This window comes from Miniopterus schreibersii (assembly GCF_964146895.1).
Source record: "Miniopterus schreibersii genome assembly, chromosome: X".
Classification (NCBI taxonomy): Eukaryota; Metazoa; Chordata; class Mammalia; order Chiroptera; family Miniopteridae; genus Miniopterus; species Miniopterus schreibersii.
In genome coordinates this window covers 19,546,307-19,567,299 of record NC_138104.1, presented here as the reverse complement: position 1 = coordinate 19,567,299, position 20,993 = coordinate 19,546,307, and the positions used below count along the sequence as shown (strand labels likewise).

General features: G+C 38.4%; 2 protein-coding genes and 1 pseudogene across 5 annotated transcripts in view; 2 read left to right on the top strand and 1 right to left on the bottom strand.

Moving 5' to 3' along the window:
• LRCH2 (leucine rich repeats and calponin homology domain containing 2) overlaps positions 1–4,792 on the bottom strand; it is an 87,338-nt gene extending 82,546 nt beyond the window's left edge. For all 3 annotated transcript variants that reach the window (XM_081125252.1, XM_081125250.1, XM_081125251.1), the window contains exon 1: positions 4,438–4,792. In XM_081125252.1, coding sequence (XP_080981378.1) covers positions 4,438–4,783 — 346 coding nt within the window. In that variant the 5' untranslated portion in view covers positions 4,784–4,792. The remainder of the gene's footprint in view (positions 1–4,437) is intronic.
• The window catches only part of LUZP4 (leucine zipper protein 4), a 60,769-nt gene continuing 44,109 nt past the window's right edge, over positions 4,334–20,993 (top strand). The window contains exon 1 of the mRNA XM_081125255.1: positions 4,334–4,830. Within this exon, the coding sequence (XP_080981381.1) occupies positions 4,782–4,830 (49 nt within the window). The 5' untranslated portion in view covers positions 4,334–4,781. The remainder of the gene's footprint in view (positions 4,831–20,993) is intronic.
• LOC308551206 (small EDRK-rich factor 2 pseudogene) lies at positions 14,310–14,446 on the top strand (annotated as a pseudogene). Its single transcript has one exon. The product of its transcript is annotated as a small EDRK-rich factor 2 pseudogene (transcript).

Below are 20,993 nucleotides of genomic sequence, written 5' to 3'. Positions count from 1 at the left end.
AGATGAGTGGTTGCCAGGGGGTGGGGGTGGGGGTGGGGGTGGGGGTGGGGGTGGAGAAGGGATGAATACGAGAAGCACAGAGGATTCTGGGGGCAGTAAAACTCTTCCATACAACATTTAATGGTTAATACATGTTATTATATATTTTTTCAAACCCACAAAATGTACAACACCAAGAATCAGCCCTAATGTAAACCAGGGACTTTGGGTGATAATGATATGTCAACGGAGGTTCATAAATTGTAACAAATGTGTCACTGTGGTGAGGGATGTTGATAATGGGGAAGGCTATACATGTGTAGAAACTCACTGTACTTGCTGCTCAATCTTGCTGTGAACCTAAAATTTCTCTTTAAAAAAGTAAGTCAATTTTTTAAAAAATCAGATGCTGCAAAGTTTATCTGGCTCCATTTTACAACCTGATACAATGAACCATGCCCCACAGTTGAAGAGGTGAACCAGCACATGTAGGAAATACTAGAGTTGACTCTTGGTTTACAGGAAAACATGTGATTAATCAGGACACAGCACAATCAGATGTATGTAAGAATTCATAAATCTGTTTCACAGACCTATTGTTTATGGATATAAAGAGGTATAAAAAAGCAGAGGGAGCAGCTGCAAGTAGGCTCACACTGATTTGTAGCACTGGTGACAAAGCCAAATATGAAAAGTTTCAGAATTTGTTAGGGTAGCCATTAAAATCATTTTGAAGCCCTCTTAAGGTCAACACATTATCACAGTATCCAGATAGACTAAAACGTTCTAGACAATTTCCCTTTGCCTTGCCAAGCCTACCTATAGATCATCAAAGACGGGACATTACAAGAGTCAGCTACTTTCCTAAAATGGGTTATCAACTTACTGATCCTTGTTTTTATTTCTTTATGTGAGTGATGATTGTAATCAAAAAATATCTGGCAGGCAGATCTATTCAAAAGGGTCACAAGCACAAACCATCAATTGGGAGACTCAAGTAAATTACCAAACTCTCTTATTAAAGGTTAATCTCCTGGAAAGGCTGCCATAATTAGTTAGCTTTGCACTCAGGGGGAGTGAGGCTGAAGAGGGAAAAAGAAACAAGAAAGGCAGCAGGAGGGAGAGGGCAGGTGAAGGAAAACAAGCACCAGAAATGCAGAGAGGTAAAAAGACACTGAAGATAAACTTTGCCAACTGCTACCTACTATCCATTTTCCCTCATAGCAAGACTATTAATAAAGAAAACAAGAGTTTGCTGCTACACATTTTGGGAGCACTATTTTCTTAATGCAGATTTATCGAACAGTATTAAATGTAACCCACAGTAATACCTAGGAACTGAGGAAACTACAGCTTCCTGGAAAGTCTGTAGACATCATATGATGAAAAAAAAAAAAAGGGTCTCTGGATCACACAAGTCTACTAAAAAGAATATTCAACTAGAACTTAAACACTTAGTTCCTAGTTTGGGTTTTGACCCTCTTAACAAGTGGCTTTAGGTTTGTCAGTAAACTTGTATCAGTTCTCAGTCACTCAAACAATAAATATTTCTTGAGTGCCTTAAAAAAAATTAGCTGTTTAGAGTTTCGCAAACCTGACTGCACATTAGAAGCACCTGGGAAGACTTTTAAAAAAAAGTCTCTTGGCCCCTGAGATTCCAATTTAATTGATCTGGGGTGGGGCCCAGGGATAGTTTTACTTTGTTTTGTTTAAGAAAAACACTCCCTTGTGATTTTAATGTGCAGCCAAGGTGGAGAACCACCGGCCTATTTCATCTTTTGTATATGTAAGGAACAGCAAAATAATGCAAAAAGCCCTCCCCGCTTCCTTTGAAATTTATCAATTTCCCCTTCTTATCCAATTTTGTTTTAACCTAGATTCTTACCACCTCACACCTAGATTAACAGAATAGCTTCCTATCTATTTTTCCTTTTTCCAGTCTCTTCTCAATCCAATAAACCATTATAAGGTAATCTAATCAGTTTTGTTCTAAACCATTATCCCACTGAGAGTCATTTTAAGTATAGCAATTACAAGAAACAACTGAGCTCATCAAACAAAGGATACACAATGCATATATGTATATGTATGTGTGTATATGTGTATGTATGTAAAATGTCAAACATGCTCTATTTTTCTTCAGTTCCAGTGTACCTACTTTCATTTATACATAACAAATACTAATCTCCTTACACACTAAAATACTGCCCCTAAATAGTTCATGGCTGAATTTTGTCAAAAAAATGGCAAATGAGCCACTTATAGATTTCTCATCTAACTTCTGAACAGTTCCCACAAGGAATATACATTCAAGTGGGGGAAAAAAGTGAAATGAAGTAGAATTATCTCAGAAAGTCCTGTGTTACTCTAGACCCTGATAAAGTTCATGACAAATGAACGCTTTACCAAGAACAAACATGGTTCTGGTTTCTGTTAATGCCTGCCTCAGAAAACCAACTGAAGGCTTAAAAGCAAACAATTATAACCACATGATATTCGTATTTATGAAAAATGTTATCAAGTACAACATAAGCAATATATAATGAGAAGACAGTGTATGACTTATTCCCTGCCTTTAAGGAGCTCTCCATCTCCTCTGGGACAGCAAGACACAAACATAAAAAGAAAATAAAGCCAGCTCTAGCACGCAAATGGTAAAGACAATAAATACCATGGGAACTCAAAGAAACAGGAGACTGCTATGTACTAAGGGAGTTGGAGACAGTTTCTTGGAAAAGCTGGGCCTTGAACAAAATTAAATAGGTGGAGAAAGGAAGTAAATCCCAAGCATGTGGATGACCTTGTACAAAGATGAGGCAGAAATTCATGAAATATATTTGAGGGACAGGGAGTTAACCTAGTTGGAACAGAGGGTTCTATGTAGGAGCTTTGGGGGAGGTAAAGTTGCAACAGTAAATTGGAGCCAGACAGTGAAAGCACTGAACGCCAAGCTAAGATGCTTAAACTTTGTCCTACAGATAGTGAGATCCTTCATAGGTTATAAAGAACAATAAGCAAAACAATATATACCAATAATGACACAGTCTGAAACCATTTATCTTGAAGCCTTTGAAGAACCTACCAAGTAGTATAATATCTTGCCAATATATTCATGAATATGTGAACATACTGTTTAGGAAATCTGTTCAGAGTGAAGGAGAAAGTACTCAAATGTGCTTTCCAAAATACAAAATAAGCGATCAATAAACATTTATAGTTCTTAGGATAATTCCTAAAAGAATTATTTTAGGATGTAAGGCTTCAGTTTTAGGTTGTCCTCCTCTCCCCACCCTTCTCCAAACACATACCTTGATTTAACAGCTAGAAACTGAATACACTGAAATTGTGTTATTATGAAAATAAGAAGCCATTTATTACCTCTCATGAGTGAATTTACTTATAACATTGTTTCAAAATTACTACATCTATTAAAGTAATTTTGCCATGATTTCTTTCAGCAAAGTGGATGAAAAAATACATATAAATAACAAATTTAATGATTACAAAAAGCAAAAAAACCATTTCATTACACCGAAAGACACCTAAAATAGTCAGCATTGGTTTATAAGGCACAGGGGAAAGAGAGTGCGTTCATAACAAAAAATGCCATCCACAACAAAGAGTACCAGAGAGTAAGTATATTAAGAACATTACAATAGCCAATTTCTCATCCAAAATGATAAACCATTAACCCACAACTCCATAAAGAATAGAGTTAATTACGTTTCTAAAAAATGCCCTTAAAATTTTGGGCTATTTCTGCTATAAAAATTAAGACTAACATGAAACAAGGATTCTTGCCCCTGGTAACCAGACGTGTGATTGATGATTTAATTTGCAGCAAATACAAATTTAAGCACCACTACCTTCCCAACACCAGGAAAATGAAAAATCTCGGTCTTTAAGACATACGTGACAAGAAGGCAAGAATATTGTAAGACGATTAAAACACACAAAATAAGAACACAAAAACCGTGGCAATACTGCTGCTGTACTATGAAATGGGATATACCATTCTTGCAGGCACGTATGCCTTTAAGGAATATGTATAGATTATGATTTTATGTATTGTCTCCCCACCCCCCCCACCCCCCCACCCCGCCTCCGAGGAAGAGGGGAACATCCAGGAGAGTTGGAAGAAGTGCATTAAGGAAGGTGTCAATACCTCCCTCCCCACCCCTTACTGGGGAAACTCGCTTTAACAATAATGCTCTTTCATCCCTCACATCCCACCCGGTTTTCATACACCCTTTAATCAGCATTCTTTCCCCCCCCCTCCCCTAGCCCGTTCTCTGCCCCCCACATTCACAAGCTGCTCCGACTTTGTCAGTATCGCCGCCGGGTGCACCCGCCCAGACCAGCAGAGTCCAACAACGCAGCCACGCAGCCACCCACTCTCCCCACCTCCCCGTTCTTCACCCAGCTTTCTCTCACCACCCCACAGCCCCGTCCTGTCACCTGCTTGGGTGGTGTCGGTCAGGTCGTAGCCGCAGCCCGGGAAGTCTCGGAGTTTCCTACCACTGAGGCTCAGGATGCCGGAGTTGCCCGCCTCCTCCAGGGCCCGGTCCAGGCTCCTCGCGGTGTGCTGAGGCTGCAAGCTCCCCGGGTTCCACTGCGGCCCGTTGGGGAAAGGCTGACCGAAAAGAGTCGGTACCGAGATGGGCAGCACCAGGGTCCCGCCGCCGCCGCCGCCTCCCGCTCCAGCACCAGTACCTCCTCCGGCCGCGCCACCGCCACCGCTACTTCCACCTCCACCACAACCGCCGCCCCCACTGTTACCACCACCTCCCTGACTCGCCGCCATGTTCCTGGGAGAGAGAATAGCCCCCGACAATACTCTCAGCTTCTGCCGTGAGTGTAGGGGGTTCTTAGAACGCATGCGCATGCTGGGGGCGGGGTGGGGGGGCGAGGTAGAGTGGGAAGGAACCGGGGGGCGGGCTCGGAGGAGGTGTTGGGTAGAGAACTGACGACGTCGAAACGTGCAGAAAGAACGCCTGCTTTAAGAAATGTGTGATCCGGGAGAAGGATGCTAAATCCCGGTTCCGTTGCTTTGGGTACCAAAATCTTGGGAAGCGACGCCAGCGTAACAATAGGTCATTTGGAGATATGTCTCCAAATCTCTAAGTTGCTTCACCTTTTTCGTTCTGCGAAACAAAGGCAAATATATTAGATGGGATGAAAGGGACTCGTTTTAGAGTATACTGAAACAGCACGTAGGACCATCAGTCAGTCACCTTATTGAAATCCTTATCAGTGTTAATACGGAGAAAAACGTTGGGGACCATTTGGGGAGGAATATTGGTGCAAAAGAAGTGCATCGAGTTTTAAGCACATATGAATTTTCCATAAGTTAGAATTCCAAAATAAGAAAAGGCTTTTCATATGTTTTCAAGGAAGCCTCTCGTTTCAGTGTGTGAGAGTCTCAGCCAACCTGCTGCCTTCCAAAACTTGGAAAACTTCTCTGCATTCTGTTCTATCATTCTTTGAAGTTGTGCCAAGATCGCCAAAATATCTTGAGTTTCTTCTCATCGTGTCAGTATGGCCGATGGAAAACTCTTTGATCATGAAACAACCTTAAAGTTTATTTTTGAAATGCAGGTTTTGGTTTTAGGTGGAATTTTGAAGGTTTAACACTGGGCATGTGAAGCTAATCAATCTTGGATTTTAGGATTTCATTCTCAGAACCTGAAGCCAACTATTGAAGCCACTGCCACCGCACCAGCCCCCCATCAGAGTTATTGAAATCTTTTCACTAATCGTCAGTAAAATTACTCAGTAAAACTATCAGAATGCTTGAACATATTCAGCTATCACTAATTTGAATATCCTATGCATCTGTTTTACATTCACTTCAATTCGAACAATCTGTCAACAATCTAATTCTCTTAGCGAAATCTCCACAAAAGTTTATCTACCATAAACTCTACTTCGGGTGGGGGGGGGGGGGAATATATAGGAAACAATTACAACTTGTTAAATTGTTTCGTGGCCATACAGGTTAATTGAAATGATTATGTTACAAGAAATTACATTTGCCATGTGCATGACCCACAGAAGGAACAAAACTGAGAATCAAGACTCTTCAATGAATTAGCAAGTAAAATCAAATTATTTAAACCCACTGGTGTGAGAAAGGAATGTTGTACCTTATATCTTTCTTATATCAAAAATCAAATCAAGTATTAATTGAGAACTTCCGGAATCAAGAGGGGTGAGAAGGGAAACTAAATTCATTAGAGAAAATATTAGGAAAGGAACTATTTTAATAATTAGCCTATAAGAATTTTTTGCAATCACTTAAAACAATGTATTAGATTCCAGGGAAAATATATGCCCTCAGAATCAGGGTGCATATGAAGTGAAAAAGGTCATGTACAGCCAAATCTAAGAAGTAAAGTGAACTTTCAAATAATTAAAAGATAATCTAAGTAAGAAAAAACAAGAAACCTACAAAATAAACGAGGTATACATGAAAATCAGGCACAATAACACATTTGACAAGAACACCAAGGCCATAAGGAGTGTTAAAAGATAACCTGAAGCATATTAAAACTTTTTTAGGAGTTTATTTGAGCATTTATCTATTGGAATTGGGCAGTGCTAAACCAGAAGTGATTATGAGCACTCTGCCGACAGCAACCAGGAACAAGGGGAAAGACACGTAGAGAAAGTTAGGAAGCAAAGAAAGGAAATTAGTTGATTGGATATAGCTTAAAGCCTAGTTGGCTGTTTATGATTGGTTGACTTTAGTATTTTGATTTCATAACCTTGAGGCATTTACTATGGACTTGGGTTTTGGTTTGCATATGTAGGCCATCATGGCATTAGAGCCACCTCAGTCTAATGGTCTCCTTGTTTAATCAATTTGACAGGAGGTAAAAAGGCTTGAAAGAGCATGACATTTAGAAATTTGTACCAACCCCTTAATTGCCTTTGTAATACTTGGAAAAGTGACTTTAATTCTCAGTTTCTTCATAGGTAACACTGGATAACAATAACAATAATAATAATAATATGTAAATAGTGCTCACTACTTACTAGGAACTGTTGTAATTGCTTTGCATACAGGGTGGCAAAAGTAGGTTTACAGTTGTTCATATGGGAAAATACATGCAGGTTATGATTATTATAATAGCTTTAACTCAAAAGAATGCCATAGTGGCCTTTGCTTGGTAGCTCAGTGGGTTAGAACATGGTCCTGATATGTCAAGGTTGCAGGGTTTTTTTTGTTCTGTTTTGTTTTGTTTTTTTTTAAATGTATCTTTATTGATTTCAGAGAGAGGAGAAGAGAGGGAGAGAGAGATAGAAACATCAATGATGAGAGAGTCATTGATCGGCTGCAGCCCGCAACCTGGGCATGTGCCCTGACCGGGAATCGAACCCTGATCGCCTGGATCCTAGGTGGACACTTAACCGCTGAGCCACGCTCGGCCGGGCAAGGTTGCAGGTTTGATCCTTGGTCAGGGCACATACAAGAATCAACCAATGAATGCATAAGTAGAACAACAAATCTCTCTCTCTTTCTCTCTTTCTCTTTCTTTCTCTCTTTCTTCCTTCCTCTCTCTCTAAAATCATTTTTTTTTAATGAGGAATAAATTAGAAACTACCTCAAAGCAATGAGTGATGGGTCATCTTAAAAAAAAAAAAAATGGCACAGTGGCACAGTGCACTTAGGTACAATCTTAGAAGTGCTCAAATTGCCAGCCTTCATTATTTACACATTTTTGTAGTCTACTTTCTATATTCAAGCACAGTTTGGCACAGAGTTCTTACCTACTTTTGCCTACCCCTGTATGTTAAGTTATTCAATCCTCACAAAAATCCTGTAAAATAAGTACTATTATTCTTCCATTTTATGGATGAGGAAAAGTAGTATATACCTCACATAGGATTGTTACAAGAATAAATAAGATCACAAATCTCAAGTGACACCACAACACCTGACATTCATTCATTTAATAAATATTTATTGTGTGATTATTCTGTGCCAGGGACTATTCTCTGTGCAAGTAATAGTATAGCATTAAGAGCTCAACAAATGTTAATCCCTTTACTACACCCCTGCCCCCCTTCCAAAAAGAAAAGAAAATAATAAAAAATATACAAAATGGAAGAAGCCAAGGGAGAAATTGGTTAATTCCTTGATAATTGTAGGCAAAGAGATATCTCACATATTGCCTGATTTTTTGTTTCAGTCTATACTAGAGGATATTTTACAATGATTACCACTTCAACGTTATTCCTGATATGGACATGCTGGTAATTGGTTAAATTATAGTCAATACTCAGAATTACAAGCCAAGCTTACAAAATGAATGTTGGTAAATCACCAGGACTAGATGATGTATATTAAAGATTATAGAAGGAAAATAAGGGGTTTTAAACAAAACATGCAGCCTCTATTAAATAAAGCACTGGCAGGCTACAAATGTGATTTGTATTGCAAAGAACTCTAGAGGGGACTTCTGAAATTCCCAGCCAGTTTATAGTCACCATGATTCCAATCCATTTGGTAGTTACCCAATATTTGTAAGTAATATAGAGGAGGAAGGGCACAGTTCAGAGTTCCAAGTTCTTCTATTAGAGATCAAGGCTATTGGGACAGACTACTGGATGTTCTTACCAGTCTGTAAATAGATCAAAAGTGAGCTACAAAATATCTCAAGTTCTAGAACAAGGTGATGACCTTGAGGATTAAATAGATCAAACTAATAATGAATTTTTTTTTTAAATCCTGATCAGGATTCAAGAAAGAGCCATGAGAGTCTCTGCATTTTGTTCCCTGAAAGCATCAGCTCAATTAAATTCTAAATTCAGGGGTGTGGGGGGAGGGCAATGAACTGTTGGGCATCATCAAGACATATATCAGAAACCCTAAAAAATATTAATTTACACCATGCTGAACTATTCCACAGCTGCCACTGGAATGAAATCTACAGTTCTATTTACCCAATCTCAGCACAAGTTCTTAATTAGACAAAGCCCTGAGAAGTTCAACTGAAATGATTAGAGAAATGTAAAAAGGGGAAACTGACTTGGTCTTCATCTCTCCAGTAACTTGATCTTCAGTCCCTTCCAAAACCCATGTTCTGGCATGGGACCTTCAGAGGACTGTATATTAAGTTATTTTAGCATAATTTATAGCAGGCTGTATGCGACATCCCTGATCCTCCTTGTTTGTCCTTGGTTCTACCTTTGTAGATAACCCTATGCGCTGCTTTGACTAATACTAACAAGCTCACTAATCCCAAAGTTAATATTTATTAACGCAAAAGGGCAAATGGACAAATGTATGAATGATTGCTACTACTTAAAAGAAGCTGTTACATACCTAATCTTCAATGTTGATGTCAACAAGCACTATTAAGTTCTATCTTGGTTACAGTCCCTGCTATGACACTTACAAGATATAAAATGGACAAGTCATTGAACTTCTAAATGTCTCAGGTTTCTCATTTATAAAACTGAGATCATAACATTATTAGCTATATCATAGCTAATGTAGTGAGGATTACATGAGATAACTATGTAGAACACTTACCATATTATAATGGTTATTATTATCTTTTTTCTAAGTTCACTTTGCCAACAGAACACTGTGCTGAGTGGACCATGAATTTTCAGCATGAGGATTCTGAAATTCCTCTGCACTATTGTGCTACCAGTGCTAACAGACGTTTTCCTCTGTGCTGCTGTTGTTGAAGTTACATCCTTATTTACTCACCCTAAGTTTCTGCCTCTCCTAACTTTTGTGTTTCTACTATGATCTGGTGACCTGATTCCATTTCCTGCTTACTGCCTCTAATGCCATCCTAGACTTTGTTTCTAGTATGTTTACCTGATACCATGAAACCATTTAAATATCTGTTCCAAATCCTCCTTAAAAATATATCTTTCCCTGGCCAGTGTTGCTCAGGGTGGGGAACCTTTTTTCTGCCAAGGGCCTTTTGGCTATTTATAACATCATCTGAGGGACATACATAATTATCTACTTAACAATTAGCCTGCTATATTTGGTTAAACATTTAATTAACTCATCCCTAATGTGATGGCTGGAACTGCTTCTCTTTGGTGAGGCTTTGCTGGGCCAAGCCAAATGATTTCCGGGGCCATATCTGGCCCAAGGGCCCAACATTCCCCATGCCTAGAGAGGATTTCCAGTTCACCCCCTGGCCCTGGTCGAGGTGCATGCTGGAAGCAACCATTCGATGTGTCTCTCTCACATCGATATTTCTCTCTCTCTTCCCCCTCCCTCCCTTCCTTCCACTCTCTCTAAAAATCAATGGAAAAAATATCCTCTGGTGAAGATTAAATATATATATATCTTAAATGTTTTGCTTTGTGTAAGTGGCACAGGTCTGTTAAAAATCCTGAAGAGCTTTCTTATTGGAGGACATAGTACATAAAAGATACAGATTGCTGAATTTTGCTAGTTTAGCTTGGCCAAAAAAAGGTAAATAAAACATCACATAAAATTATTAAACCTGTTATGTCCAACTTGAAAACATAAAATTGAACATTTTTTAGTCTTCTTTAGGAAAGTCTCCTATTTATATATAAACATGGAAACATGCCATATGCCTTTTGGGCAAGATTGTCTTATATAATTATCTTCCTCTTCTTGCAGTATGTGAGAGAGAATGATAAATTAGGGCCTTTTCAAGCAAAATCCAAATTTCTAAAAGGAAAACCTAGGCCACTATCATGCTACCTTAAGCAGACTATACCTATGAGAAAGGAAAACATTCTTTAACAGCATTTCAGTAAAGCATATTAAAGGAATTATGACAATTAAGGTTGATTAAAACTCCAGGAGAAAATTGAAGTCCCAAAAGGGTTTTGATTCTGTATTTCCTTAAACAGAATGAGACAAAAAAACATTTGGACCAAAATCTGTATATAAAATGAAGGTTGGAATGAAATGATAAAGAACCAACTTGGACAGCTACCAAAGTCCAATTGTATTTATTTACCTTAAATTTTGCCTCAAATCTTCATCATTTTATATCATTTATTTCATGTAAAGTGTGGCTGATTTACAGGTTTATGTTTTTTGGTTTCTCTCTCTCAATCAAATAAACATACTACTACATAAATCTCTGAGGGACTGTGACTAAAGTAATTCTGTGGACCTGGTGGCAGTGTACCCAAATTACAACGTTGAGAAGGGTTGGTTGATGATGAAATTTCTTTTTTTCTTCTTCTTTTTTTTAAATTTTATTTTTGTTTAAAATATTACAGATGTCCTTTTTTCTCCCCAGTGACCCATTCCACCCCGTCCCATCCCTCTCCCCAGTCCCTCTCCCCGCCATTGGATGATGAAATTTCTTTTAAAGGCTGACTCTTTAAACCTAAAACTCTAAAGTGATAACTGGGTCACACATGACCCTAAAATCCATTTTTTCTCCCTGCGTGGCAGCAAGACTGTTTCTTCTTGACCATAGTCACGATCATCTCCCCAGTTAGCCTATTTGTAGGTTGTCAAAAGGAAGGGTCAGAGTTCTATTCCCTAAACAAGTGAGTGTGTGGTCAAATATTGCAGGCTATTTTATATGTGTTTTGTTTTGGTGAGATAGTCAGAAATTTCAACTTTCACTTACATTATAGGTTTAGGTTGGCCATGCTAACCCTCAAAATGTTTATTGCCCTGGCCCGTGTGGCTCAGTTGGTTGAGCGTCATCCCATTCAGAGAGGTTGCTGGTTTGATTTTCTTCCAGGGCACATGCCTAGGTTTCGGGCTGGATCCCCAATGGGGGGGGGGGGCATGTAGGAGGCAGCTGATCAGTGTTTCTCTCTCATCAATATTTCTCTCTAACCCTCTCCCTTCCTCTCTTTCTAGGATCAATAAAAACATATATATTTTTTAAAAAACAAGATATTTATTATTTTTGCTTAAGATTTTTCATACAACTCTGGTATGATTCCACAAAGCAGGAGAAAATATCTGGTTGTGATGACCTCATATTTCACGCTTCCAGGCTCTAACAGATGTAGTTAATGTAAGAAACTCACATACTTTCCCACTCTTTTGTAGTTTTAAAAGTCTCTTTATTAAAATAACTAAAGATAGTCATTAAATAATGGAGTAGATAATTCTAAGGTAGACTAAAATGGTGGTATTAGAAATGTTTAAGAGACAAATTTAAGAAAGATTATATATATATGTATATATATATGTTTTTATTGATTTCAGAAAGAGGAAGGGAGAAGGAGACAGAGATAGAAACATCAATAATGAGAGAGAGAGAGTCATTGATTGGCTGCCTCCTGCACGCCCCCCACTGGGCGGGGATTGAGCCCGGAACCTGGACATGTGCTCCAACCAGGTATGTGCTCCAACCGGGAATCGAACTGTGACTTCCTGGTGTATAGGTCTATGCTTAACCACTGAGCCACGCCGGCCGGGCAAATTTAAGAAAGATTTTATAGGAGGCCTCAACAGGATTTAGACATTTATTTTCCTCACATTGCTAGTTTTATTCCTTGATTCCTTGTTTCCTTGACATTTGATTGACATCTAGTGCTAATTTAGCATTTAAGTCTCCTTTCACATCCATATTTAAGAATAATTACATAGTTACATTTATGTAATCTGAGCCTGGGATCTCTTCTCTATTCTTATTCAAGCATAATATATCATCTACTTCTTCCTGATTAATTTATTCAGTAATAAGAATTCTGAGTTCAGTTTCATTAATGTGCTTTGTATAATTATGTTCTATCATAACCTTATTTCATAATCTGATATACCATTTATTCTGATTTTCTTTTTACACAAGATTCATTTTTAAATGGATCAATCTGTAATTTTAAAAACTTTCTTAATTCTCTGTATTAGGCCCTAATAATTTAACATTTATTCTAGATATTTCTTTTTACTGTTCTTGTACATACTGAACTAAATATTATTAATTACATTTCATATGGTCTTCTGGACTCTTCCTTTGCAAAATAAACAGATTTTTGGCACAAAAAGCTTCTTTTTTGGTGGGATTGCTTAGAGGGTATTTGTGTTTTTGGAGAGAGGAAAAGGAAACAGCTAGCAGAGCCTTTCTCCCTCACTCTGACCCTAACTTACTTTATTCCCACTGCACAATTGCCTACAGCAGGCTAAACCACATGGGTTATTAACTCTTAACAAGCTAAGCAACCAATCTCCAGCAAATGGTTACTTCTGCAAGCTGAGGGGAAAAGAGTAGTCTTTGAAAAGATCGTTTTCTACAAATGTCTTATCTGAAATCAGCTTTATGATGCTTCATCACACCATCCCATTACCCTCTTTTTACTGCCAACCCCTTTGACCTCAAGGTCAAAGTCAGTTTTGGATCAAAACAAGAACAACAAGGAAACTCTTCTTCAACCATCACAAACTCAAACTCATCCCCTTCCTGCCATCTCCAATGTATCCCCTTTGCGCAGACCCCATCTCTTTCTTGGGACTGTTACAGCCTCCTGACTAGTCTTTGTGCTTCTGGTCTTGCATCTGGTACTTTCTATTCTCTATGCTGCTGCCAGAGTGACATCAAAAATGATCACTTACCAACTTCCCTATTGCATACAGAAGAAAGTTCAGCTGCCTTAGCATGGCATACACCTCTTTTCATGATTTGGCTCCTGCCTATTTCTCCGGTCTCATGTGTCACCACTCACTTGCTTTGTACTTCATGCTCTTGTCTAGCCATACTGAATTATTTACATTTCCTGCAATATACCATGCTGTTCCTTTTGACAAAATTGACCTCCTCAAACAGTGTCTTCTGGGTAACTTCTCTTCATCCTTCAGGATTCAGTTTAAGCATCACTTTTTCTTTTGTTTTTTTAAATATATATATCTTTATTGATTTCAGAGAGAGGAAGGGAGAGTGAGAGGGAGAGATAGAAACATCAATGATGAGAGAGTCATTGATCGGCTGCTTCCTGCATGCCCCCAGCTGGGGATCAAGCCCACAACCCGGGCATGTGCCCTGACCAGGAATTGAGCCTCGATCTCCTGGATCATAGGTCGATGTTCAACTGTTGAGTCACACCGGCTGGGCTAGGCACACTTTTTCAAAATGCCTTCCTTTAACTTATGTTCAGCTGGCTTCCCTCCAGTTCACTGTCTTCTCAAAACCCTCTGTGCTCATCACTACTATATTAGTTAGTACAATATATTATCACCTTTTTGTCTTGTTTCCTCTCACTAAGATATGAACTTCTAAAAGGCAGGGACTGTGTCAAATTGATATCAGTGCTCTGGTACACAGTAGATACTAAAAAATATTGTGATTCTGAGCCACTGCTGTAGCCATTACCTCAATAACCGGCACAAGGTCACCCAGCAGAAGAATATGAAAAAGCAGAGCAACTTGGTTAAGGAAAGCGTTGGGGTGTCAAGCTTTCTGCTGCTACCTGCAAGCAGAGGGACTTGGAGGTCCTGCAGCAGAAGCAGAAAAAGGCAAAGGAGAAGAAGGAAGAACCCAAGTAGCTTTGTGGCTTCATGTCCAACCCTCTTGCCTTTCGCCTGTATGCCTGGAGCCAGTCCCACCATACTCGAGTTTCCTCCTGTAGTGCTTAAAGGTCCCAGCACTGAGAGTACTACCTTTGTCCTGAGTCTGTGGCAGGCCCCTTTTGTGCTTCTTTCCCCTCAGGGAGCCTCTCTCCCCCCGGGCCACTCTTTGGGGTGCGGGGGTTACCCTTTCCCAGTGTTTTTTTCTTCCTGTGTGGCTCACCCCACAGTATTAAAAGTAGCTGTGTAATTCCTTGAAAAAATATTTTGTTCCATGAATAAAGGAATGCAAAGGTGAATACCATATAAAGCCTCAGAATCACCACCTTATATTTGGCTCCTGAGTCCCACTTAGAGTCTGGTCCCAACCCCTTTGAGGCACACATACATGTGTGTGAGAATTAAAATCATTTAATCCTAACATCTCAATATAAAGATCCTTTTTTTTTCTTTCTTTTCAGAATCACATTCTAAACTCAATTCTCTGCACATCATAGTTGGGATTGTTTTCCCATCCTTGCATTCAGTACAAAGTTGCCATGTTCCAAACTTTTGTTATTTGCAACCCTGGATCCTTTCTCAGACTTACAGTTCCATCTGAAGACACTAACAACTAATTTCATTCAATATGACTACCCACTCCCACTCACCTGATTTCTGGGAGCCACAGACTCCAGCCTTGTAAGCAACTAAATTTCACTGCTTACCGCCCTAAGGCCAAATCCAAGAAAGATTTTCTGTCTCATAAAGTTTTCCTGCTGTTTAGAGTAGAGGGTACAGAGCCTGGGTGTCATAACAGAAAGTGCTAATCTGTACACCGGGTACATTGAAGCATGTAAAGCCAATTCATAACATTCTATGACACTTTGATAGCTTAAAAGCATCTTGCCAAACCTATTCAAATTATATGCATGTGGGGGAATTGTGCTCATAGCCATTTTTAGAGTTTTAGAACATCTTACACAAATACGCCAAGGTACCCTCAGTAGTCTGTTAGACATCAAAAATGTTTCCAAAGAAGTGGGCCAAGGTTCCAACTCCTTCTAATGTGGCAGGGCTGATTACAGAATGCTGATTCTTATTGTGGATTAAGAAGATGGACAGCAGATCTACCAGCTTTCTAATAAGGGACAAAACAGATTGTTAATCAGCTGACTTCAGAGAGATGATCAGTAGGTAACAGTGAGCGGCAGCTCTTGCAAATGGCTAGCAGTGGGAAATCTCATGGGCTGTGGAAGAGGGGAACTGAAATTATTGAAAAGTCTGTGCGCCACCTTTGATGGGAATATTATATACTGTTACCCCTCTTCAGGATATGCCATCATCTGGGGTCATCTCATCCCATTCCCTCTTTCTTTCTTATCTGTGACCTTTGGCTCACCCATTCCCTGTAATTCATTCCTTCCATAACAGGTTTTAGTTAACAACAAAAATCACACTCAATAATGTGACACATCTACTAAAATTTGGTATCACAACTATGTACAATTTCAATAGACGTACCTAAATCATGTTAAAGAAGATAATATCTTCACTCTAATTTTTTATTAGTCCAAACACATCTGGCTATTTGGATCCAGCACAGGGGCTACCCTTGAAGAAAATAAACACAAATATCCAATGACTTTGAAGATCAATTCTTTTGAACACCATTTATTGGGAAAATTAAAATTTTTTTCCCCCTGAGCATTGTTTCTTGACATGTAATTCATGGGCTATCCGCATCAGAATTATCTGGGTTGCTTGTTAAAATTTCAGATTCCTGAGTACCATTCCTGACGTACTGAATCAGAGTCTTAGGGTATGGGACCAGGAGATCTACATTTTTAACATGCTCCCTAGACAATTCTATTACAATTAAAGCTTGAGAACTTATGACTTAGAAAGTACATAGTAATAGCCTTAAACTATTTGAAACGGTTCTTAAATGAAAAAAGGAAAAGATTAATTTTGAGTTGCTTGAGAAGAAGGAACTTGATCTATGGATGAAAGCTATAGCAAGAGAGCATTCAAAGATGAGATATGAGGAAGATTTTTGTAAAACAATAAGATAGCCATCAACAGGAGTAGCTATCTTATAAAATAGTGAATTCTCCACCCCTAGATAGAATAGAGGGCTCTCTTTAAAGGATAATATAGTGGGGATTCTTACATTGAGTGGGAAATTGAACATCAAGTGATTTCTTGAGTCTCTTCTAGCTAGTACATTTGATAAATTACAATCAGCTTCAAACCATTAAGATGATGCCAAGTCCTCCAAAGTTGATAATCATGATCTTGTTAATCTCTCCCTTTTTTTAAGCATCTGTCTGTAAGTTACTATGTGCTGGACACCGTTAGGCTGTAGAGATGCAGTGGTCAACAGGCAGCAATGTTCTTGCCTTCCTGGAACTTATAGTGTTGTGAGGGAGAAGGGTAAAAGTGCAATTGTAGAGGAACAGGACTGGGGAGTCAGGGAAAGCTTTCTGGAGGAGATAATATATATACTGAGAGCTCAATGATCAGCAGGAGTTAGCAAGGCAAAAAGGGGGAAGAGCTTGTGCAAAGGGTAGGATGTAAAAGATAGCATTCTCATTCAGGGAAATGAGGGTAGTTCAGAATGGTTAGAGCAGAAGTGCCAGGAGACAAAAAATGAGACTGAGATGATATACAGGGTCCAACTCTCTCTCTGCCACATAGATTATAATAAAGAGTTTGGATTTTATCCCAAAGGCAATGTGGAACCATTGAAGGGTTTTAAGAAAAAAAACATGATCAAATTTTCAGTATACAAAAACTATTCTTCAGTGCAGAGAAAGTATTAGAGAAGAGGCAAGACTAGAGGCCCAGAGACCAGTTACGAAAGGCTTTTATTAATAGCCCAGAAGAAAGACAATATTGCTTAGACTAGTGAGAGGGTATTGGAGATGAAGAGAAGTAAGTTATTTGAGAGATAATTACAAGATAACATTGATACTACTTGGTAATAGATTGGGTGTAAGTGTTAAGGAGAGGCAGGAGTTAAGGTTGACTCTCAGATTTATAGCTTGAGCAGCTGAATAGGTGGTAGCACCACTCAGTGAGAGAGGCAAACAGGGGCAGTAGGCTTTATGCAGAGAAGAAGGACATGATGAGTTTGATTTTCAACATGGAGAATTTGAGCAGCCTACAAGGCATCCAGATGGAGATAGGCAATAAGCAGCTGGCTATGGGAAGCAGGAGAGGTATCTGAGCCAGAGAGATAAATTTGAGTCATCAGCTTTTGAAACTACATGAGTTGATAAAATCACCCAAGGAGAGTACAGTGGTCCCTCAGTATCTGTGGGAGATTGATTCCAGGGCCCCCATGGATGCCTAAGTCCCTTATATGAAATGGCACAATATTTGCATATAACCTGTATTTGTATATAAGCTACAGCAAAGTATGCCTACACATCACTTCATTTGCATGGATTCAGTGTAGTGCTCAGCAGGTGGCAAATTCAAGTTTTGCTTTTTGGAACTTTCTGAGATTTTTCCCCCAAATATTTTTGATCCGCAGTTGGTTGAATACATGGATGTGAAACCCACGAATACAGAGGGCCAGCTATATATTAAGTGAGAAGAGAATCTAGGACAAATCCTTATGAAAAGTAACAATTAAGCTACCAGAGGAGAAAGAAGGGCCTGCAAAGAACACTAAGAATGTACAGATTTTTTATTCATTTGTTTGTATTGTTTTATATCTCTTTTTGTGAGCCACTGAACTCTAATAATGATATGGCATACATTAAAATGCACTCACCCTATTTGATTACTTGGTTTTCTAATAATTTCCTTAGTAAACAAAACAGTCTCTTGCTCTGGCTTTCAGCAGCAATGTTCCGGAACCCTACTTGCTTATCTAGTATCCAACTGGCTTTGACCTCTGGCTCAAAGTTTCCTAGGACTACCACCTGCTTTCTGATTACTACCTCACAGCCACCTGTAATATAAAGTAGAAGGTAAATATGTGGATGTGGAGCCACGCAGACTGATCTTGAGCTACTTATACAACCTTTCTAAGACTCAGTAAGTGGCTCATCACCACTAGATCAGAACCTCCATGAGGACAAGGATCCTATTTACTGTGATATTCCTAGAGCCTGGCACATCATTATTACTCAGTTAATATGTGTTGACTGAATACTGAATCCATAAAATGGGGACTCTGGCATATACCTACCCCACTGTTAATATTAAAAGGTATACATATATAATAAATATAATGCCTGGAACATAGTGAGTGTCCACAAATAGTGTCTATCATTATTATCGTGATGCCTTGTTGCTCTTGGCTCTGGAGCATCACTTTATCTTCCTACTCTAACATAATTTACACTTGTGGCTGGACACCACTGACCCTGGCTTTTCTCCTTTCCATGAGATTGCCAGTTGCCTCAACACATGGTAATGATTTCAATATTCTTTGTGTTTCTCTAACTGTGATTCTGATTTCATCCAAACCAAAAAGATTAATAAAAATGTTATTTAAAAGTCTAATATTGTATTGAAGTTAATGCTGAATATGTATCTATGTTTAGGAAATATATTGGTTACAGCCCAGCCAGAGTTGCTCAGTTGGTTGAACATTGTCCTGTGCACCAAAAGATTGCTGGTTCAATTCCTGGTCAGGGCACATACCTGGGTTGTGGGTTCAATCCCCAGTCTGGGTCACGTACGGAAGGCAACCGATCGATGTTTCTGTCTCACATCTCTCTCTCTCTCTCTCCCTTCCTCTTTCTAAGCCTGTCCTCTGGTGAGAATTAAAAAAATGTTTTTAAAGAGAAATGCATTTTTTACAACCTTCATAACAATAGTCTTTGAAATTAGAGTTGTCTGTTATAATTAAAAATAAAAGGAAGATGAACCAATAAAAAACAAGGAAGCATGCTACATAATTCAGTAAAAGAAAACCCACCCATTCAATTAATATAAAAACTGATAAAGTACAACTTTGGTTTCAGCTTCTTTTATATATTAGATGTGCTCAAATCCTTAGAGGGCAAAAGCAGAAGATTTGGAAGTAGTGGTGATGTGAAAAGATCTAGGGAAAGATGGACTTGCTGGACTGCTTTTTCAGCCCTGAGGCAGGGAATGAGTCTGTTTACCAGCTGTCTGCCTATTTTCCTAATGCATCTGTTGGGCATTTGCTATAGAGATGAAAACAAACAAAAGTCTTGCCAATATAGGTGAAATTCTTAGCTAGTAGTCTAAATAAAGGTAATTGATATGGTAAGACAAAGAATAATCTTATATAACACTGCTGAATTATGTATATTTAATGGCTTAATCTCTACAGAGAGACATAGAGTAGTTCATAGAAATGGAATTTAAATTGTGTAGGCCTAATAGTAATAAAATTTTAGTTTTTTCCAAAGGTAAAAATAATTGAATGGCTAGAATGAGGAAAAGACATAATTTTTTTTTTTTTTTTAGGACATAAATTTTTAATAGGACCTTGGTTAGTTTGACATCATAGATCAGCATTAGAACACTATTACAGAAGCAAAATTGTAATACAGGATTATAAATTTACTTAAATATTTGAGAAATATTTGATGAAAATGAAAATGAGTAATTATTGTGTAATAAGTAAAGAGCCAACCCTAGTTTGTCCCAAACTCATTCCATAACATTTAATTAAAAGAGATTTGAGAAAATATATGTTATAGCAATAATAGCATAATGATATTCCCTCAATATATCACACCTTTTCATAAATGAATGGGCTTGATAAGTCTAATAACTGGATGACATAATGAATCCCTATCAAAGAAGATCCTCCCAAGAACATCAATAGATTTTAAATTCATTATCTTAGAGTATGTATAGCAAAAACCACAAAAATACAACAAGAATGCATGCAGGGTTACACTTACCAAATGAAAGGTTGTAGGCAGAGAAGTCTTTCTCCACCAGATTTAATAGGGCTCTTTGTGGAGGAGACACACGAAGCAAATCTCTCCTTATCTGCTAGTCCAATCCTGAATATAAGCCTATTGTCAGGGCTAGCTAACATTTAGGAAATTATCATGTGTCCTCATTGTAAGGTCTTTTATAAAGATAAAATATGGACTGATGGAGAGTGCAGAAGAGAATGAAACAAAACTGTGTAACTGAAATGCTGTCAGAAAATCTCTGATAAATGAAGGCTAAGTCCGATTTATGTGTGATACCGCCAGTTCTGGAGGTCCGCAGATACCTGAAATATATATTAAAAGAACTGTTTTTCTATCCATGTGATTTGGCAGTGGAGTGCCTCTTAGTGTCCATGGTAACTCCCACAGAGTGGTTCAGAAATTCATCATTAAAAGGCTTGCACATTAAAACATAATGGGTCAGCCACAGTACTTAAAGCAATGTTCCGTTTCTGAACTTCAAAACAAATTTGAAGCATTCTACACCTTTAGGAACATATTATTGGAGAAAACGATGTCTTAAAAACTAACCAATTTCTTAAAATTTGCAGCAAAATAATTTTTCAAATATTATAAAATATAACTAGTGGCTATAGTATAGAAAAGGT